The 21903-nt window shown below is 45.4% G+C and overlaps 1 protein-coding gene across 3 annotated transcripts; it reads left to right on the top strand.

Moving 5' to 3' along the window:
• Positions 1-701: 701 nt before the first annotated feature.
• Positions 702-21197, top strand: PRPF40A (pre-mRNA processing factor 40 homolog A). 3 transcript variants are annotated; one of them, XM_053947442.1, is made up of 27 exons: positions 702-1063; positions 2574-2711; positions 4944-5024; positions 6355-6385; positions 6588-6610; positions 7301-7378; positions 7455-7565; positions 8291-8411; positions 8861-8885; positions 11120-11416; positions 12640-12748; positions 13012-13076; positions 13723-13887; positions 14150-14258; positions 14723-14873; positions 14981-15114; positions 15515-15629; positions 15751-15842; positions 15948-16064; positions 16608-16745; positions 17676-17771; positions 18698-18784; positions 18887-18983; positions 19084-19145; positions 19797-19931; positions 20178-20300; positions 21009-21197. In XM_053947442.1, the coding sequence occupies exons 1-26, from the start codon at positions 785-787 to the stop codon at positions 20268-20270; spliced, it is 2949 nt and encodes a 982-aa protein (XP_053803417.1). In that variant the 5' UTR covers positions 702-784; the 3' UTR covers positions 20271-20300; positions 21009-21197. The 3 variants fall into 3 exon arrangements, with proteins under 3 accessions (XP_053803417.1, XP_053803416.1, XP_053803415.1); XM_053947441.1 differs by having other exon boundaries at positions 20964-21197; XM_053947440.1 differs by having other exon boundaries at positions 20178-21197.
• The last annotated feature ends 706 nt before the right edge of the window (positions 21198-21903 follow it).

Genomic DNA, 21903 nt, shown 5'->3' with positions numbered 1-21903 from the left:
GGAATGGCTCCCACTGCCAGAGGGCAGGGCTGGGTGGGAGATAACTGGGAATTCCTGGCTGGGAGGGTGGGAAGGGACTGAGCTGGAACTCCCAGAGCAGCTGAGGCTGCCCCTGCCTCCCTGGCAGCGCCACGGCCTCACGGCTGCCGGAGCTCCCGCAGCGCTTGGAAAGGACCGGCAGGCACAGCGGGGGCCTGTGGGGCTGTGCAGGTGCAGGAGGGGGACGGGCTGATGCCTGTGGGCGCCTTTCCAGGGGATAAATCCCCGTTCCTAGCGGGATAAATCCCCGTTCCCAGCGGGATAAATCCCCGTTCCCAGCGGGCGCCATGGCGGCCGCTCCCCTCAGCGGCGCCAACCACACCGCGCGGGGCGGGGGGAGCCGCGCTCGGCCCGTACCACCCGCACCGGGGGGGGTACGACCGCGGCGCGTACCACCCGCAGCACGACTGAGGGGAGATCTACCGCCACCTCCCGATCGGTTTGAACGCCGAGCTGGACTAGCGGAGCGGGAAGCCACCCCCTCCTTCCGGCGCTGTTGGTACCGCCCGGCTCATCGCGCACCTCCCCCGGCCCCACGTGAGCGGTTTCCCGGCGTGCCCCGCGCTCGGCCGCCGCAGCCGCCGCTTCGCTCCGCGCCCCGCGCTCCCGGCAGCCGCCCCCCGAGCCAGCCCCGCGCCGCGGGGCCGGGCCGCCCGCCGCCATGTCCGGCGGGGACTCCACGGCCGCGGCCGCCGCCGCCTCCCCGCAGCCGCTGCCGTTCTCGCTGCCGAAGCCGCCGCCCCTCATGCAGCTGACGCCGGGCGACGCCGTGCGGCCGGTGGGCTCGGGCGCCGACCAATCGCCGAAGAGCGCGCGGCTGGCGGCGCGCCCCGATTGGCCGGCGGGGAAGCCCGTCAGCCTCCTGGCGCCGCTGCTCCCGCCCCGCGGGGACCCCGAGCCGCTGCTGCCCTTCGGGCCCGCGGCCCCGCGGCCGCCGCTGCGCGGGCGCCTCCTGGGCCGCTGCGGGGGCTCCCTGCTCAGCCCCGCCATGCGGCCCGGCGGCGTCGACCGCGGGTCTCTCATGGTGAGTGCGGGGGACGGCACGGAGTGGCGGCGTGCGGAAGCCGGTCCCGCCTCCGTGCTGCCGGGGTCGTCGCAGGGTTGGGTGGGACGGGCGTCGCACTCGGCTCGGGGCTCTGTGCGGGCCGCTCTGGGTGTCGCCGCTGAGGGACGCGCCGAGCCCTCTCTGGGCACCTGTCAGCAGCGCAAGGAGGAAGTTCTTGCTCGTGTACGGGTGGAATTTCCTGGGTATCAGTCCCTGCTCGTTCCTCGTGTACAGGTGGAACTTCCTGGGCATCAGTCCCTGCTCATTGCTCGTGTACAGGTGGAACTTCCTGGGCATCAGTCCCTGCTCATTGCTCGTGTACAGGTGGAACTCCCTGGGCATCAGTCCCTGCTCGTTCCTCTGGCGCCATCGTTGGGCCCTGCTTGGAGCTTTCCCTGCACCCAGGGACAGCCAGGGCTGAGGCCCCTCTCACTGGGGCTCCTCTCCAGGCTGAGCAGCCCCAGCTCCCTCAGCCTCTGCTGGGCACCGAGCTGCTCCAGGCCCTTGCTCAGCTCCAGGAGCTCCTGTCCCTGCTGTGCTGAGGAGCCGGAGCTGGACACAGCACCCAGAGGGGCAGGATCACCCCAGAGGTGCCTCCCAGCAGTGGGCAGAGGGGCAGGATCCCGTCTGTCCTGCTGGGAATGCCCTTCCCGATGCCCCCCAGGGCACAGTGGATCACAGACCTGGCTGTATCCGGAGCTGGGAAGAGATCTGGAGCCCCAGGGGTGGCTGAGGGAGCTGGGGAAGGGGCTCAGCCTGGAGAGAAGCAGGCCTGGGAGGACTTTCTCAGCACCAGGGTGGTAGGTCCCTCTGAAAGTAAATCAGCACTGCAGAAAGGGTCAGAGGAGACTTCTAGAAAACACTGTTCCACCTGGAATTGGGAAACAGGAGCTGTCACTGCGTGTGCTGTCAGAGGAGGTGACTGGGGAAAGTCGAGTGTTCTGTCCAGGAGACTGAAACCTTTTTAGTTGCTCGTGGTTTTCTTTGTGTGACTCCCGGCCCCAGGGAGACTTCTGGGGTGAGAAAAAAATCATTGGCAAACTGCTCTTGGACTGAAAGGTGATAGAGTTAGGGGAAATCAGGGGAGAATTCCTTCCCTGTGAGGGTGGGGGTTCCTGGGATGGAATTCCAGGCTGCCTCATCCCTGGAAGGGGATCCATCCAAGGCCAGGTTGGAGCACCTGGGGCAGTGGAAGGTGTCCCAGAGGGTGGAACTGGAAGAACTTTGGTCCCTCCTACCCGAACCATTCTGGCATTCTGTGACCAATGATTATTTTTTTTTTTCCCCTCCTCCTAAATATATTTTCCAAAGGGAAATTCCACCCAGGCTTTATCTTAAGTTGTTCTCAGAGCTGTTGCATCGTGTGCGTGGAACAGAAAGCTCTTCAAGTGCTGGAATAATTAAAAAATCCAGGGGAGGGATCCGTATTCCCCGTGGTGAGCGTGTTTGGGGTGGGTGCTGATTTTCCCTGCCTGTTGGTGTTTTGCAGATGGGCCACCCGGGAATGCCCCACTACCCCCCCATGGGGATGCACCCCATGGGCCAGAGACCTCCCAACATGCCCCCAGTCCCCCACGGGATGATGCCTCAGATGATGCCCCCCATGGGAGGACCCCCGATGGGGCAGGTAAGGCAATTCCAGCAGGGTTTTATCCCTGGGGACCCCTGAGGTGGGAAAAGGAGAGGAGAGAACTCGGGATTTCCTCCTGGCCAGGGTAAAACTCTTCTTATGGGGAGCAGGGAATTGATGCACCTTTGTGACTTCAGTTAGAAATTGGTATGATAACAGGTAATTAATGCACCTCTAAATTATCAATCCAGAATTTGGGATTGATTCAGGAATGAGAACAGGTAATTAATGCACCTCTTTAATTATCAATCCAGATTTTGGGATTGATTCAGGAATGAGAACAGGTAATTAATGCACCTCTAAATTATCAATCCAGAATTTGGGATTGATTCAGGAATGATAACGGGTAATTAATGCACCTCTAACTTTAATTATCAGTCCAGAATTTGGGATTGATTCAGGTTTTTTTGGAATGTGAAGAGATAATTAATGCACCTCTGACTTTAAATTATCAATCCAGAATTTGGGATTGATTCAGGAATGAGAACAGATAATTAATGCACCTCTAATTATCAATCCATAATTTGGGATTTATTTAAGTTTTTTGGAATGAGAATGGGTAATTAATGCACCTCTAATTATCAGTCCATAATTTGGGATTTATTCAAGTTTTTTGGAATGAGAACAGATAATTAATGCACCTCTAATTTTCCATCCATAGTTTGGGATTTATTCAAGGTTTTTTTGGAATGGGAACAGATAATTAACGCACCTCTAATTATCAATCCATAATTTGGGTTTTGTTCAAGTTTTTTGGAATGAGAATGGGTAATTAATGCACCTCTAACTTTAATTATCAGTCCAGAATTTGGGATTGATTCAGGAATGAGAACAGATAATTAATGCACCTCTAATTATCAATCCATAGTTTGGGATTTATTCAAGGTTTTTTTGGAATGAGAACAGATAATTAATGCACCTCTAATTTTCAATCCATAATTTGGGTTTTGTTCAAGTTTTTTGGAATGAGAATGGGTAATTAATGTACCTCTAACTTTAATTATCAATCCAGAATTTGGGATTGATTCAAGTTTTTGGGAGGTTTCCTGTAGATTTTGAAGGAATAAGTTCGTGTTGGGACTCCAGGTTTCTTTAATTCTTGGCCAATTCCTACATCCACAAACATGAACATTACAGCAGGAGAAGAAACAAAGAAATACAGTTTTTTTTTCAGAATTCCTGTTGGAATCCCAGGGGTTGGTTTGTAATCCCTGTGTCCCGTTGCTGCTGATGCCATGGGATTGGAAAAGCCCTGGCAGGTGGCACCACCACGAGCATGGCCCTGCTTTTGGCAGCTTTTCTTCACAATTACCACATTTCCTGTGTGGTTTGTGATGAAATCCTCAACTCTTAAAAGAAATCATGCTCCTTGTGGGTGTAATAAATATCCCAGGAATGCTGAATGTCCTTGTGATGGTGGATTATGGAAGAGAGGCAGGGATGGCAGGGGAGGATTAAGCCTTTGGGAGCAGCCCCTGCTGACAATTCCTCTTCCTTTGCAATTCCTTGGACACAGCATCCGTATTTTCCTTAAACTGGTGTGGAAAGGCTTGGTAGGGATTTTTTTCAGCAGGGCTTTGCAGCTTCTGGGGTAAAAATAAAACAATTTTTAAAAAATGAGGAGGGTTTGACTCTTTAGCACTGTGCGTGTTCATTAGGAAGTGAAGTAGAAATTCTGGTTTATTTCTCTGCTTTTTTGTACCTCCTTTTCCACAATCCCCACTCTTAGCCAGGGACTATTTCAATATTTCATATTTTAGGGAGCCACTCAGGACTTTTTGGTAGATGGAGAGCAAAAATGTCACACCTGGGAGTTCACCTTTCCTTTGTTCCTGTATTCCCTGTGGCCTTGGAGTTCTGCAGGAATCACTCCCAGCCTTTGCCTTTCCTGCTTTCTCTCAGGATTTCAGTCATGGAATCACATCCCACATCATTTGCTAGTGTTCCTTTGGAGTTGAAATGGCTTTTGTTGTTGTGTCCTATCCAGCTTTGGAATCTGGACATGCCATTCCTAATGGGAATATCCCAGTTTAGTGGGAATGTGATGAAGGGAGTCACAATCCCACAAATGTCTTTTATTTTTCCTTGCTTAAGAGAGATGTTTGGGTTGTTTTGTTTTGTTTTGCTTTTAATTATAAAGAAGTATCAGCTAATGGCTTTTAAATAGAAATACTGTATTTTTGTGTTGAGAGGATGATAAAATAGATGGGAAATGCTCTTGAATTCCAGATGCCTGGAATGATGCAGTCGGTGATGCCTGGAATGATGATGTCCCACATGTCCCAGGCTGCCATGCAGCCCACGGTTCCTGTGAGTTTCACTTCTTTTTTTTTTTAAAGCTCTTTTTAGAAATTGCTGTTGATCACTCTTTGCTTTCTTTAATTAGAAAATAAGAATTCAAGTTTTAAGTGTCTTTTTCATTACAATAGAGTTTTTATGTGGCTCTTGAGTGATTGTAAAATAAGATTATTGTGATTTTCATCAGTCTTTAAACTCCTTTTAGTTTTCCTTTCATTCCTTATCCTTCACTGCCTGGAGTTTGGCAGGAATCACTGTGACCTTGGATTGTTAAATTGTCTGACCAAGAGATTATTTTCTCTTAAATTGTAATTTTTTAAGAGTTTTAATTCAATATTAAAGAGGTTTGAATCCATTAGAAAGAGATTTTTTTATTAAAAGTTCCTGAAAATCAGTTGAGTATGAAAATTGCTGGAATGGCTCAAGGAATGAGGAATTCTTTGGGTGGAAATGGAGAGGGAAAAGTTACAATACAAGTGAAGTCTCTGAGAGGAAAAAATTTAAATTAAATCCTGTTCTTAAGAAATAAATGTAGTCCAAGCCTAAGAGATTCACTTAAAACCAGTTCCAGCCATTTCAGTTTAGAAATAAATTATTTTTATGTTTTCTTTTCCCATGCAGATTTAAATCCCTAAATTCCTATGGAACTTCCTGTAGTGCTGAGCACAAACCTTTGCTGTGCTGATTAGAAGCAGTGAAATTCCTAAAAATCAGTGTTTTGGTCAGATAAATGCTCTTAAAATACATTAAAAAATCCTAGAAATTACTATTTTGGTCAAATTAATGCTCTTAAAATACACAACAAATTCCTGGGAATTTCCTGGTTTATTCCTGTTGGATAATATCAAATCAAATTGATCCAATGTGATTTATATTTATTTCCAATTGTGATTTATATTTGTTTCCAATTGTGATTTTTAACCAAGTTTTCTGTTTTCCTGAGGAGTATTTGATGTTTGTAGCTGAGAACTGAAAATAAACCTTCAGCAAAGCTAAATCCACAAGGAAAAAAATGGGAAAACTTGGAATTTTGTCGATTTTTTTTTCCTTAATTGGAAGGAATTTCAGGAAGAAAGAGCTCCAGGAATGCAACTTTAATACACCCAAAGCTTTGTGCCCCATAATTATCCCACTTAATGTTGTTCCTAATTGCTTATTTAAGGAGCAGGAATAATGAAGAGGGAAGCAGGAATCCTTATTTAAGGAATTAGCCTTTTGTGGCAGGAGGGCCTTGTTTGGATAATGAATAATGGATTTTTTTTAGGATTTAATTGCTCAGGAATTAATTATTTAAATTCAATTGTTTAAATGTTTAATTGTTTTGATTTAATTATTTTTACAGCCAGGAGTGAACAGCATGGATGCACAAGTAGGTAAGTAAACAACTTGATATATTTTCAAAATATTTAACCAAAATCAGCTGAAACATTAAAAATTTCCACTTTTCCCTAAAATGGAATGGAGCATTTCAGTCCATTGGTGCCCAGGACATTTTTTTCCTTGCACACATGGTGGAATTTTTAGAAAAATGAAGCAACCAAACCTTTAATTAATTTTTAATTATTTATTTTTCAGGTGTGACCCCTCCTGGGACTCAGGTATGTGGAAAGCACAATTCCAGAAGGTTGGAATTCCAGTGTGGTGTGGGGCAAACTTGGTTTTAGGGATTTAAAGGAAAACCTTAATTCAAGTTTTTCCTCCCCTCCTTTTTCCCCTCTCCCCTCTTTTCTCCTGCTTTTTCCAAGTTTTTGGTTGTTCCTTGAAATCTGTGGGCCTTTTCCCAACTTAATTATTAAATCTAGATGCTATCCACATTATTTCCATGAGATTTCCATCCTGCCCATTGGCCTGTCAGGAAATCCAGTTTTCCTTGGCCATATCCAATCCCCAATCCACAGTACCTGGATGCAGTCCAGATTCCAGGGAATTCCTGGGAAAACTGGCCTTGGAAAGCAGCAGGAAGCGTGGTGTGAGTGAGCTCAGGGAGAAGCCCAGAACCTCCCTGAAGCAAATTTTCCTCGAGATTTGGGGAACAGGGAGTGCTGCTGGAATTGTGGCTGGGGGTTGTTGTAGTCTGACCCCTTCACTTGCACTTCCTGGTGGGACTCAGCCCCTTGGGAATGTGCAATTGAGCAGCTCCGCTCCCAAAAAAGGAGGTTTTTGGGAAAAATACCGACTTAAGGTGCAAATTTGACTCCCTGCCTTTCCTGTGCTGCTGAACCACTTGGAAAATCCGGGATATTTGGGTGAAGAGGGTTTCCCAAGCCCTTTTTTTGTCTCCTCCTCAGACAACGCATCCCGTGGTCTCCACAGTCCAGCAGAGCTCCAGCAGCAGCAGCTCTGCCAGCGAGGAGCACTCCAAGCAGGTTTGTATCCCACTGGCTTTGTGCACTTGGATCCCAGTTCTTACATCAGCATTAATTTGGCTTGGAATGTTCCCAGAAATCCACGTGGACGGAGCACAAATCGCCGGATGGGAGAACTTATTACTACAACACCGAGACCAAGCAGTCCACGTGGGAGAAGCCAGATGACCTCAAAACCCCTGCTGAGGTAACCAAATCCCAAATTAATTCTGGGATATTGTGGGAACACGAGGATTTCCAAGGCTGACACCTGCAGCAGGGAGAATTCTGCTGGAAGCAATGGGAGCAAACTCTTCCAATGAGAAATGTTCCTAAAATATTTGGATTTTTCTCCTTATGCTGGGAGAACCTGAGGGTGCAAAGTGGCCAAAACTCCTCATTTTCCTCGTTTTTAGATAGGCTTTTTTATTAAAAATGTGTCTTGTTTATTATGTGGAGAAGTAATAGAGAAATAATTTAGAGAAGAAAAAATGCCTAAAAATTGCTATTTTGGTCAAATTAATGCTCTTAAAATACACAACAAATTCCTGAGAATTCCCCTGGTTTGTTTCTGTTGGATAATATCAAATCAAATTGACCCAGTGTGATTTATTTTCACTTTTTTAGCCATTTTTTCTCTTTTCTTGAGGAATATTTGAAGTTTGTAGCTGAGAACTGAAAATAAACCTTCAGCAAAGCTAAATCCACAAGGAAAAGAATAATTTTGTTGATTTTTTTTTTTTTCTTTAACTGGAAGGAGTTTCAGGAAGAAAGAGCTCCATGAAAGCAACTTTAATACACCCAAAGCCTTGTGCCCCATAATTATCCCACCTAATGTTGTTCCTAATTGCTTATTTAAGGAGCAGGAATCCTTATTTAAGGAATCACTAAAGGAGATTTTCCGTGGAAAATCTTTGTTTTTCTCTCCATCAGCAATTGTTATCCAAGTGTCCCTGGAAGGAGTATAAATCAGATTCTGGGAAGCCTTATTATTACAATTCCCAAACAAAGGAATCCCGCTGGGCAAAACCCAAAGAGCTGGAGGATCTTGAAGGTAAAAGGCTGCTGGACTTGTGTTTTTATAAATATATATTAATTAACTGTATTGTTGATGTAAATAGCAACAAAATCAGCTGGGGGAAAAGAATAATTGTGGAAAAAAAAGAATAGGCAGCAGTAGTTTAAATACTTCCTTTCTTAAAACTCTATTTAATAATCCTGACTTCCTTTCTGCTCTTTGAACTACATTTTTACGAATTAAAATAATGATTTTAAGCCAAAAAGTCATTTTTATATTCCCCAATCTTCCTGTAATGGCAATTCTAAACTTCATTTTAATCTCGATTGATTTCAGTCTTTGAAGGGCACAAACATTAAAATTTTTAATAGTAACAAAAACATTTAAAACTTTGCTTTTATTAAATCAAGAATTACCAGAACTCCCTGTGTATATGAACTATTTTAAAGCTATATTTTAATTGTCTTTCTCCTTTTTTCCTCTAGCAATGATTAAAGCTGAAGAAAACAGGTACATTTTTAATATTATGCTAATCTTTTTCTGAGAGCCTTCAAGCCTTTACTGGGGTTCTTCAAACCTTTCCTGAGGAAGTTTAAACCTTTTTCCTGAGGGTCTTTGAACTTTTCCTGAGGGCCTTTCAGCCCTTTTTTTCTTGGGAGTCTTCAACCCCTTTTTTTCCCGAGGGTCTTCAAGCCTTTCTTAGGATCCTTCAAGCCCTTTTTTTCCTGGGGCTCTTCAACCTTTTTTTTCCTGGGAGCCTTCAGATCCTTTTTTTCCTGAGGGTCTTCAACCCATTTTTTCTTGGGGGCCTTCAGATCCTTTTTTCCTCTGAGGCTCTTCAAGCCCTTTTTTTTCCTGAGGGCCTTCAGATCACATTTTTTTCCTGAGGGCCTTCAAGCCATTTTTTTCCTGAGGCTCTTCAACCCTTTCTTTCCTGGGAGCATTCAGATCCTTCTTTTCCTGAGGCTCTTCAACCCCTTTTTCCTGATGGCCTTTGAACCTTTCCTAGGATCCTTCAAACCCTTTTTCCTGAAGCTCTTTAAACCATCTTTCTTGAGGGTCTTCAACCCTTTTTTTTCCTGGGGGCCTTCAGATCCCGTTTTTTCCTGAGGACCTTTGAGCCTTCAGATCCCTGTGAGCCTTCAGATCCCTTTTTCCCTGTGAGGGTCTTTTTCACCCTTTTTTCCCTGAGGGTCTTTTTCACCCTTTTTTCCCTGAGGGTCTTTTTCACCCTTTTTTCCCTGAGGGTCTTTTTCACCCTTTTTCCCTGAGGGTCTTTTTCACCCTTTTTTCCCTGAGGGTCTTTTTCACCCCTTTCCCTGAGGGCCTATAAACCCTGAGGGCCTTTCTCACCCTTTTTCCCTGAGGGTCTTTTTCACCCTTTTCCCTGAGGGTCTTTTTCACCCTTTTTCCCTCAGGGTCTTTCACCCTTTTCCCTGAGGGCCTATAAACCCTGAGGGCCTATAAACCCTGAGGGTCTTTTTCACCCTTTTTCCCTGAGGGCTTTTCTCACCCTTTTTGCCTCAGGGTCTTTTTCACCCTTTTTGCCTCAGGGTCTTTTTCACCGGTTTCCCTGAGGGCCTTTCACCCTTTTCCCTGAGGGTCTTTTTCACCCTTTTCCCTGAGGGCCTATAAACCCTGAGGGCATATAAACCCTGAGGGTCTTTTTCACCCTTTTTCCCTGAGGGCCTTTTTCACCCTTTTTCCCTGAGGGCCTTTTTCACCCTTTTTCCCTGAGGGCCTTTTTCACCCTTTTTCCCTCAGGGTATTTTTCACCCTTTTTCCCTCAGGGTCTTTTTCACCCTTTTTCCCTCAGGGTCTTTCACCCCTTTCCCTGAGGGCCTATAAACCCTGAGGGCCTGTAAACCCTGAGGGTCTTTTTCACCCTTTTCCCTGAGGGTCTTTTTCACCCTTTTTCCCCGAGGGTCTTTTTCACCCTTTTTCCCTCAGGGTCTTTCACCCCTTTCCCTGAGGGCCTGTAAACCCTGAGGGTCTTTTTCACCTTTTTTCCCTGAGGGTCTTTTTCACCCTTTTTTCCCTGAGGGTCTTTTTCACCCTTTTTTCCCTGAGGGTCTTTTTCACCCTTTTCCCTGAGGGCCTATAAACCCTGAGGGTCTTTTTCACCCTTTTTCCCTGAGGGTCTTTTTCACCCTTTTTCCCCGAGGGTCTTTTTCACCCTTTTCTCTGAGAGCCTATAAACCCTGAGGGTCTTTTTCACCCTTTTTCCCTGAGGGTCTTTTTCACCCTTTTTCCCCTCAGGGTCTTTTTCACCCTTTTTCCCTCAGGGTCTTTTTCACCCTTTTTCCCTCAGGGTCTTTCACCCCTTTCCCTGAGGGCCTGTAAACCCTGAGGGTCTTTTTCACCCTTTTTCCCTGAGGGTCTTTTTCACCCTTTTTCCCTGAGGGTCTTTTTCACCCTTTTTCCCTGAGGGTCTTTTTCACCCTTTTTCCCCGAGGGTCTTTTTCACCCTTTTCTCTGAGAGCCTATAAACCCTGAGGGTCTTTTTCACCCTTTTTCCCTGAGGGTCTTTTTCACCCTTTTTCCCTGAGGTTCTTTTTCACCCTTTTCCTTGAGGGCCTTTTTCACCCTTTTTCCCTGAGGGCCTTTTGCCCTTTTCCTTTTCCAGGTCCTTAACTCTCCCTAAACCCCTCCTTCCTCACTTCCACCACATCCCCAAGCCGCACCTTTGCCCTAAATCTCCAAGACCTTTGCCTGCAGGTGACCGCTGTTGTTTTTATCCCCAGCACGAAGCCCGAGGACGCGGCTGCCGCCGCCTCGGCTCCGGCCACGGCCGGGGACGCTCCGAGCGGGGCCAGCGCGGCCGTGGCCACCGAGAGCGCCGCGGCCACGGCCGCTCCCTCAGGAGCCGCTCCCGAGGGGGAAGCTGCGCCGGCCGCCGCCACGGGGGACACGGACGGCGCCGGCACGGCCGCAGCCGAGGAGCAAGGCCAGGGCGGCGCCGCCCCCGGCGCGCAGGACGGGAGCGCGGACGCCGCCGCGGCCGCCACGGATGAGGCGGCCAAGCAGGAGGCCTCGGGAGAGTGAGTGCCAGGGGGTGGATGGCGGCTCCAGGAAAGGGGGTTTGGGTGGGATATCGGGGCCATGGGATGACATTCCCAAAGAAGCTGTGGCTGCCTCTGGATCCCTGGAAGTGTCCCACACTGGGACACTGGCAGCAGCCTGGGATAGTGGGAGGTGTCCCTGCCATGGCAGGGATGGAATGGGATAATCCTTAATGTCCCTTTCCACCCAGCCCATGCCATGATTCCCATCCCAAACACCAAGATCTTCCCACAAACCTGTAGCACACTTAAAGCAGGTTCTTCAAGGGAATGAATAATTTAGCACAGGACAAGAGGGGCTGGCTTTGTGATCTTAGAGAGGGATTGGGAAGAAATCATTTCCTGGGAAGGTGATGAGGCACAGGGTGCCCAGAGAGGCTGTGGCTGCCCCTGGATCCCTGGCAGTGTCCCAGGCCAGGTTGGACAGGGCTTGGAGCAGTCTGGAATGGGGTCCCTGCCCATGGAACTGGGTGGGCTTCACTGTCCCTTCCCATCCAACCCATTCCATGATAATTTATGGAGCCTCAAGAATTTGCTGCAGTTTTTCATTTCTCAGCAGCATCAGCGACAGGAAAATTCCATGGATTTTCCAGTAGCTGTAAGAATTTCCCAGCGTGCCATTAAGGCACCTATTTATGCTCCTTTTCCATGGATCTGTGCCATTGGTTATCACTGGAAGAAAATAAAATACTAGAGGGATTTTTATCTGTTCCAGCCAGGATTCCTTTTTTTTTTTTTTTAGTAATGAAAAATCTATTATGTGGAAAATTATAACTTAGGATTTTTATCACTCAAAAAAAAGAAAAAAAAAAAAAGAGAAATACTGTGGGGGATTTTAGGCAGCAGGATGTAATTAAGGAGAAAAGGCTCATTTTTATGCACTTCTATATATTTTTATATAAAATACTAATATTCCTGCTGAACTTCAACATTATATTTTTAGGAATAATTTCTAGATATAACCTTAGCAGGCATCCAGTTGCAGGAGGGAAATATTTTGCCTCGATTACTCACTTTTTAAAATTTCTTTTTCATCAACTTTTCATCAGCTGTGCCTGTAAGGAAAAGCCTTGTATGAATTATTAGAATTATTTTTTTACTTGGAGTTGCTATTTAGAAAACTCATTTTGTGGTAGTTTTGGACTCTTCAGTGCCTCTAACTTAGAAAAAAATGTTGAAACAATAAAACTCTTTTGTTTTAGTGCTGCTGCAAAGAAGGAGGATGAGGATGCCCAACCAGTTAAAAAAACCTACACGTGGAACACAAAGGAAGAGGCCAAACAAGCATTTAAAGAACTGTTAAAAGAAAAGGTATTTGGGCCAATTATTAATGTTTTATTGAACTACAAAACCTGGGTTTATTTCTATTTTATTTGCCAGCTTTTACTTGATTTTCTTGGGGAAGAATTCCTCACTCTTGAGGAAATGAAGGAAAAGAACATTGCAGTGAAGTGTTATTTTAGCTTAAAAATAAAATGTTCTTTTTTCTTTTCCCCATGGCTGATTTTAAGGAATTGTTCCATGTTGGATGCTAATTCCAGGTCTCATTCATCCATAATTTCCTGTTTTCACAGCGAGTTCCATCCAATGCTTCCTGGGAGCAGGCCATGAAAATGATCATTAATGACCCCAGATACAGGTACCCAGTCCTTCTTTAATTCCACACAAACCTTTTTTTAGGGAATTTGCTTCGAAAAAATCCAAAGTTGTGTCAGCAACAGATACTCCTGCACTTGTGCCATTGGCAGGGAATTGCCTTCCTTTCCTCCATAAGGAAATGCTTCCAACAGCTTCATTTTTATTGGGAAAGAGTGTGGAAGTTGGCATTTTATCTTGATTTGGGCATTAAAATGTTCAGATCAACTTTATGTGAAATCTGAATTATTCAAACCTGTTGTCTTTTGCTTTCTGGTTTTGATTTTCTTATTTTTCTTATTTTCTTTTTCTACTTTTTCTGATTGCTCTTTCTTTTTTTTTCTTTTTCCTGGTTTTCTTTTTTTTTTTCCTGTTTTTTTTTTTTCCTGGTTTTCTGATTTTCTTTCTTTTTATGTTCTGATTTTCTTTCTTTTTGTGTTCTGATTTTCTTTCTTTTTGTGTTCTGATTTTCTTTCTTTTTGTGTTCTGATTTTTTCTTTTTGTGTTCTGATTTTCCTTTTTCAGATTTTCATTTTTTTTCCTGATTTTCCTTTTCTGATTTTTCTGATTTTCTTTGTCTTCTCTTCCTGATTTTTTTTTTTTTTTTAATTTATAAATAACTTTGCTCTTTCCATTTCTTTCCTGGGAAGTGCTTTGGCAAAACTGAGTGAAAAGAAGCAGGCCTTTAATGCCTACAAAGTTCAGACAGAGAAGGAGGAGAAGGAAGAAGCCAGATCCAAGTACAAGGAAGCCAAGGAATCCTTCCAGCGCTTCCTGGAAAACCATGAGAAGATGACATCCACCACCAGATACAAGTAAGAGACTTGGGATAAAAATCTGGGATAAAAATCCTGATGGGATGCACTGCTTGGAGTGGCTTCAACTTCCATTTTTAGATTTTTCCTTCCTTTATAAAAATTCAAAAGATATCACAAAAAAAAAAGAGGGAAAATCAAGAATTCCTATAAAAGTGTTCCTGCTTGCAGCAGAGCTCTCCCTGATGTCCTGGGGAATTGATGGGTCATTGAGTCACCAATAAATAAATTAATTGTGTGGCTTTTTGTTTGTTTTGCCCAGAAAAGCTGAGCAGATGTTTGGGGAGATGGAGGTGTGGAATGCCATATCCGAGCGGGACCGGCTGGAGATTTATGAGGATGTTTTGTTCTTCCTGTCCAAGAAGGAGAAGGTAAATCCCCTTCAAATCCATCCAGCATCTCCTCACTTGTTCCCAAATCCCTTTAAACCTGTGCTTGAGGCTTTGTGGCAGATAAACAGCAGCTTTCAGGGAAGGTTTTGGGGTTTATTGGGATTTATTCTTGCTGATTTTACCGTGTGTTGTACTTTGGGGGGATTTTATTCAATCACATGATGGATTTTATTCTGAATCAGTCAAATAATAATAATAAGATGGAAAAAATGTGTTGTTTTGTGTCCAAGGATGAGGCTTGGAGCAACCTGGTCCCTGTCCCGGGCAGGAGGTTGGAATGGGATGAGCTTAAAGGACCCTTCCAACCCAAACCACTCTAGAATTCCATGATTTTATATCAATTAAAGATTAATTGCATATTTTCTTGGAGAACACACTAGATATCTTACATTTCTATCCAAACCACCTCCAATTGAGCCCAAAAAATAAACTTTTCCCCTCAGGAACAAGCCAAGCAGCTGCGGAAGAGGAACTGGGAAGCTCTGAAGAACATCCTGGATAACATGGCCAACGTCACCTACTGCACCACCTGGTCAGAGGCCCAGCAGTACCTCATGGACAACCCCACCTTTGCTGAGGATGAGGAGCTCCAGAGTATGGCCATGGGCTCTGGAATTCTTTGGGGAGGAGGATTCTTCCCGTCTTGGAAGGAATAACCTGATTTTTCCCCCCCCCCCCCCTTCTCCCTGTGTTCCTGCTAGACATGGATAAGGAGGATGCCCTGATCTGTTTTGAGGAACACATCAGGGCCTTGGAAAAAGAGGAGGAGGAAGAAAAGCAGAAGAGTTTGCTGAGGGAAAGGAGGAGGCAGCGTAAAAACAGGGAGTCTTTCCAGGTTGGTGGAATTTGGGGTTCTGTCCTAAAAATCTCATGGGATATCATGGGATATTCCAGTAATATCATGGGATATTCCATGTGGTTTTTTTTTATTTCTGAGGGTTGATTCAGGGAGGTGTTTAAAGCCTCAGGTGTGGGGTTGTGGCATTTTCTCTGCTGTGTTACACCCCGGGAGAGCTGGAAAAGTAGGGAGAAATCAGAGGGAATAGGCCTGGATGGGAAGGAGATGCAGCTGGGACGTTGTGGAGAAAAGCAGGAAGAACAACAGAAAAAGGGATTTTTCAGTCCTATTGGAACAAGAATGGAATTCCAGTTACCAAGCCAATCCATCCCAGCTGGTACAAGGAGCAGCTTGAGGAATAATGGCTCTGAATTCCCGTTTCCCTTGCTGTCTGCAGCTGTTTCTGGATGAGCTGCACGAGCACGGGCAGTTGCACTCCATGTCCTCCTGGATGGAACTGTACCCAGCCATCAGCTCCGACATCAGATTCACCAGCATGCTCGGCCAGCCTGGTAAGGAGGGGAAATCCCGGGAATTTGGGGCAGGCCAGAGCAGTTATTCCTGTTCTTTAACACCTAAAAATGCTGCTCTCGGGTTAAACCTGACCTGTGGCTTAACTAAACCCTCCCTCAGGATCAACTGCACTCGACCTGTTCAAGTTTTATGTGGAGGATTTAAAAGCTCGTTACCACGATGAGAAGAAGATAATTAAAGACATCTTAAAGGTGAGCATTACCTGGCTCCTCCTTTCCCATCCAAGGGAGCTGGGATTTCCTTGGAATTGAAGGAATTCCCGATGTCCCTCACACCAAAGGAGCTGTTTTTTCCAGGATAAAGGATTTGTGGTGGAAGTGAACACCTCCTTTGAGGATTTTGTCACTGTCATCAGCTCCACTAAAAGAGCCACCACGTTGGATGCAGGGAATATCAAGCTGGCTTTCAACAGTGTAAGTGTTAATTAATACATTAATTAATTAATGATTGCATTAATTTATTGGGATATCTGGGTAATGAGGCTGGGAAATCCCTTCTCCAAACACAAATTAGAGTTTATTTTCTAACTAATTCCATCGTATTTGAGGAATACTCTGTTATTTGGGGTTACTTCAGTGATTTCAGTTGCCAAAATAAAAATAAACCTTAATCCAAGCAATCAACATTTCTAAACTTGAGGGACTCTGGGATAGGAATTCAGTGATGCTTTCCTGTCTGTACATAAAAATTTCTCCAGATTTATGGGGTTCTGTAATTTTCCATCACTGGATTTTCATCAACAGCAATTCCATGCTTGGAAAACAAATAATGATTAATTTTGATAAAGTAATTTAATATTATAGTTTTGATTAATTGCGTACAGGAAAAGCAATTAATTTCCTTGTCACTTCTGAGTGACTCAGACACAACTGTGAGGGTGACCTGTGCAGAAATCCCAAGAAATGGAATTCCTTTTCCTTCCACTTCCCAACCCCTCGTGCCTTTCATTCCCGCAGCTGCTGGAGAAGGCAGAAGCGCGGGAACGGGAGCGGGAGAAGGAGGAGGCACGGAAGATGAAGAGGAAGGAATCAGCCTTCAAGAGCATGCTGAAACAAGCCACCCCCCCCATCGAGCTGGATGCTGTCTGGGAGGATGTAAGGATGAGAATTCCTTGGGAAAAACATTCCCAAAATGCCCCAACAGGTCCCTGCTAATCCCTAAAAAAACCCCGCGTTCGCCAGCCTCTTCCTGCTTCTGCTGGTGGGACTTCCCATAAAACACCCGTGGTTCCTTCAGGGAAATTTGGTAGGAAAAATTTCATCCTTTTGAAACAAAAACATCCTGAAAGAACTGGAAAAAAACCAAACCCCCCCCCCAAAAAAAAAATCCCACAGCCGCCCCAAAGTTAATTGAAATTATGTAAAGTGTAAACTTTGTCCTGGGTAAAATACCCTGGAAAATCGTTCCTTTCCAAGGATAATTTATAGAAATATTTGAGGGTTTTTTTTAAGCTTAAATGGAATGTGCAGGGGAAACAGTGGGATTCTCCATGTTTCCATGAGTTAGAGCTTCCCTGAACACTGGAAATTTGGGATTTGCTTGGAAATGTGGGATTAAGAGTTTAGCCTTGTAGCAGTTCAGGGGCTTTTCAACTGGTGAAAATAATTTTAAAAATTATTACTATTTTTAAAAATGATTATCTTTATTTTTTCACTTTTCTATTATTTTTCTTATTTTTCTTATATCTTTTTTTATTTGTTTTTATTTTTATTGGTATTATTTCTTCATATTTCTATTATTGTTTTTATTTTTCCTGATTTTTATTTCTTCAGGGTTTTAATTTTCTTATTTTTATTTATTTCTTATTTTTCCTACTACTCTTATTATGCCTTATTTTTATTATTCCTTTTTATTTTAATTTGTTATTATTTATATAATTTTTATTATTATTCCTTACTGGTTTTTTTTATTTCTTATTGCCATTATCATTGCTACAATGTATTTTATTATTTTCTTCTAATATTTTAATAAATTTATAATTTAATCTCTTTGAGTATCATTAATAGAATTAATTTTCCTGACAGATCAGAGACAGATTTGTGAAGGAACCAGCATTTGAAGACATCACCCTGGAATCTGAAAGGAAAAGGATATTTAAGGATTTCCTTCATGTACTTGAGGTAATTATTCCTTTATTTTGGAAATCATGGGACAACAGACAAGAAAAATTACATTTACATTGAGTGGGAAGGGGAAGGATTTAATGGAATTTTTCCCATAAAGTGATACCAGGAGATTAATTTGATTTTTCAGCTCTCACACTTGGGGGTTTTATTCCATTTCTTGCAGTTTGGAAGAATTTGAACTGAAATTTTGCCTTTTAATTCTGTCATTTCCAATTAGGCAGAGCAAGGGGTGGGTTTAGGCCAGGCTTAGCCTGGATCCAGGGAGCAGATCCATGGGAACCCAGGTGTTTTTCCTTGCTCCAACATGGCAGCAGTGCCCATTTTTAGGTATTTTGACATGAAATGGTGATTTTACAGAATTTTTAACCTTTCCCAGCTTTTGTGGATGAGGAGAAACATCCCATCAGTTCTTTGGGATGTCCTGTAATGGTTCTCCCATTAAATGTTGATTTTACAGAATTTTTAACCTTTCCCAGCTTTTGTGGATGAGGAGAAACCTCCCATCAGTTCTTTGGGATGTCCTGTAGGAAATGATGAGGTGGTTTTCCCATTAAATGCTGATTTTATGGAATTTTTAAACTTAGCCAGTTTTGTGCATGAGGAGAAAGATCCCATCAGATTTTTGGGATGTTCCATAGGACCTGATGAGGTGGTTCTGCCGTGAAATGCTGATTATGGAGTTCTTAACCTTTCCCAACGTTCTTGGATGAGGGAAAACATCCCATCAGTTTTTTGGGATGCCCTGTAGGAGCTGATGAGGTTTTACTGCCCCATCCCTGGAACTGTCCGAGGCCAGGTTGGAGCACCCTGCTCTGGGGAAGTTCTCCTTACCCACGGTGGAACAAGCTGGGATTTTAGGGCCTTTCCAAGGCCAATCCCTGCTGGAATTCCGAGCTCTCCCCTCCTTGCCTTGCCCACAGCACGAGTGTCAACACCACCACTCCAAGACCAAGAAACATTCGAAGAAATCCAAAAAACACCACCGGAAGCGCTCCCGTTCCCGCTCCGTGAGTATGCCTGGAAACCTTCCCTCTGCCATTCCCCGCTGCTCTGCTGGCTGCTGGAATTCCCATTATTGATTGGAATTCTCCCCTGGGCTGTGTGTGAAGGGCTCAGAGTCCGAGGACGACGACAGCCACTCCAAGAAGAAGCGGCAGCGCTCGGAATCGCGGTCGGTGTCGGAGCGTTCTTCCAGCGCCGAATCCGGTACGGGATGGGATGGGATTGGCTTTGAACCAGCTGTGCTGTTCTCCTTTGGGATTTATCCATTGATTCCTGGGGGTTTTGTTTCTCCCTGTGGCTGCAGAGAGGAGTTACAAGAAGTCCAAAAAACACAAGAAGAAGAGCAAGAAGAGGAGGCACAAGTCTGTAAGTGGAGCCCAGTTTTCAGTTTGGGTTGTGGACAGCCTGGCACCTGCTGTCAGTCACCCCAGCTGGGTGATCCTAGGGAAAAACTGGGATCAAGCTGGAGGGGGGTATTGCCAGAATAACAACTCTGTTACATATCCCTAACTAATAATAAACTAATACTAAACCACTTCAAACTGCTGAATTTGGAGGGTTTAACTCCAGGTGAGGGACTCCTGAGTAGCCTGGGATTTGCTGTTTATCCTGGCAAATCCAGGTGTTCTCCTTCGGGAAGGATCCCGGCCATTCCTTGTGCCTGCCTGAGCCATCAGGGTTGTGTTGGAAGCTCTGGGCTGTACCAGAGCAGCAAAAGGATCCAAAATGCAGAAGGAGCTTCACTTCTTCCTGGGAGGGTGGGGAGGCCCTGGCACAGGATGCCCAGAGCAGCTGTGGCTGCTCCATCCCTGGAAGTGTCCCAGGCCAGGGTGGACAGCCTGGAGCAACCTGGGATGGGGGAAGGTGTCCCTGCCCGTGGCAGGGGTGGAATGGGATGAGACTTAAAGGTCCCTTCCAACTTAAATCATTCCATGATTCTACAGTTCTTTAAATGGAAGTTGGACTTAAAAATATTCAACAATAATATTCACTATTCCCATTTTTTTTTTCCCACAGGATTCACCAGAATCTGATGCGGAACGAGAGAAGGACAAGAAAGAAAGAGAGAGGGACAGCGAGAAGGAAAGAGCCAGACAGAGATCTGAGTCCAAGCATAAATCTCCCACTAAAAAACGGCCTGGAAAAGATTCTGTAAGCCCTGCTTCCTGTTTTTCCTGATGCTGTGGGCTCTGCTGGATGCAGCTCCATAGGTTTGCTCTGGGAGGGGTCAGAGGTTGCATTTGAGGATCCTGGAGGTCTTTGCCATGCCCCAGTTTGGATTTTGGGGTTCCTGAGTGACACAGAGCAGCCAGCTCTGGCTGTGTGTCCCTGCTGAGGCTGCCAGTGTGGAACCTCCCTGGACAATCCCATCCTGACCGCTGTCCCATCTCTCCACAGGGAAACTGGGATACCTCTGGCAGCGAGCTCAGCGAGGGGGAGCTGGAAAAACAGAGGAGGACTCTTTTGGAACAGCTGGATGAAGATCAATGAGAAGATCCTTGATACCAAAAATGTTTACAGGTGGCAAAATAAAACCAAGCCTTGTGTGGGCAAGGCCCTGGGGCCGGTGGCTGGTGGCCCATGGCCACAACAACGGTGGCTTTTAGTTTTTTACCACTTCAATCCAGTCAAAAGTAGAAAAACCCATGGAATTCTGAGGGCAAAGCTGTGCCTGGCCTGGAGCTGCGGGGCGGGATGGGGGCTGGGATCCCCTGGAGGGGACACAGAGGTGGCAGCAGTGTCCCCAAGCACTTTCCCAGTGTCCTTCCCAAGGCAGGGAACAACCCTGGGCTGCCTGGGCAGAGCCCAGTTCAGCTTTGGGAAAAAAACCTCCTAATTTAATTCCTTGTGCTTTCGTTCTTTGATGGATTTGGTTGGGTGGGATTTTTTTTTTTGGGAAGGCAGCAGAAGTAAGGAATCCACGTGCTGATGTGTTCTGCAATCCCCCTGGATTTTGGGCTTATTTGGCACTGGGGCTTTTGTCCAAGACTGATCCGTGTCCAAGTCCCGACTCCATCAATCCCAAATCCCGGGGAATGCTGTGGATGGGAATTCTGCTGTGCCAGCAGAGGGAGCATTTGGGACACAAGCACCTCGGCATTCCCGAAATCCCAGCCCGGCCCAGCCCTGGCTGTTACTCCAGCGTTTCTCTCCACCTTTTCTCTCCCCCTTCCGGAAACTTAGGAATAAAAATCCGATGTTAAACGCAATTCCATGTGTTGCCTTAAGAACCTGCTGCAGAATGTACCTGCACAGCCCAGAGGAGGGAGGAGGAAGCAGCTCCAGCCGTGTTTTCCAGCCCCTGCACGTTCAGGAAGGCGCCCCCAGCCCTGCTCGGTGAGAAAATTGGGAAGCCGCTGTCCTTGGAATATTTTTGTACATTTTTATCAATGATTAAACCTTGTCTTTTAGCATGTACTGGTATTTATTTCTCCTTAAATACTCTGTACAGCTCTGAGCCACAGACTCATAAAACCTGCTTGAAGACTTTTTAGATTCCTTCTCAGGAGTTTTTTCCTGAATTTTGACCACTTTTACCAGTGCATAAACACATAAGGATCAATTTATCCAGGGAATTTTCTGGTTAGGATGGTTACAAGGCTCAGAATCCTTAAGAACACCCTGAGATTGAAATGAGTTAATTTGAAATATAAAAGGCAGGAGGTTGTAACCATTTTTTCCTGGGATGCTTTGGGATTTTCTGGAATGGTTTGGGATGGGAAAGCACACCCAATCCTGCTGTTTCCCCCTGAAGGGTCGTTGCTCATCACCCATTGCCTGGGGAAAAACACCTGGATTTGGTCAAACAGGGCTTGGGGGGGGGGGTTTGGTATCCATGGGTGTTTGGTGTGGAAATCCAGGTTGGAATATTCCAGGTTTTTCCCTGCAGGCTCTCCCAGGAAGGATGGGATAATTCCAGGACTGAACAATCAGCCAGGTTTGCTTTGCTCACCTGCCACCCACTTCCCTGGATTTATATCCCAAAATGGGAATGCTCCAAGTGGGAAGAGCCACTGGAAAACAGGAGGGCAGCAGCTCCTGGAATGTGGCATGGAGTTGGGATTTAGAGTCTGACAGGTCCCAAGGGTTTGTAAGCAGGGAGCAACTTCTTCCAGTGCTCTTC

Source organism: Vidua chalybeata, chromosome 7 (genome assembly GCF_026979565.1).
Source record: "Vidua chalybeata isolate OUT-0048 chromosome 7, bVidCha1 merged haplotype, whole genome shotgun sequence".
NCBI lineage: Eukaryota > Metazoa > Chordata > Aves > Passeriformes > Viduidae > Vidua > Vidua chalybeata.
Note: the sequence above shows the minus strand (reverse complement) of the source record. Positions and strands in the feature narration are given on the sequence as shown.

Excerpts from the sequence above, each read along its gene's own strand:
- PRPF40A (XM_053947442.1), top strand. The coding sequence starts at position 785 with ATGCAGCTGACGCCGGGCGACGCCGTGCGGCCGGTGGGCTCGGGCGCC. Across the intron at positions 12,749-13,011 it reads AAGAACTGTTAAAAGAAAAG|CGAGTTCCATCCAATGCTTC; the intron begins GTATTTGGGCCA and ends CTGTTTTCACAG. Across the intron at positions 15,843-15,947 it reads TAATTAAAGACATCTTAAAG|GATAAAGGATTTGTGGTGGA; the intron begins GTGAGCATTACC and ends TGTTTTTTCCAG.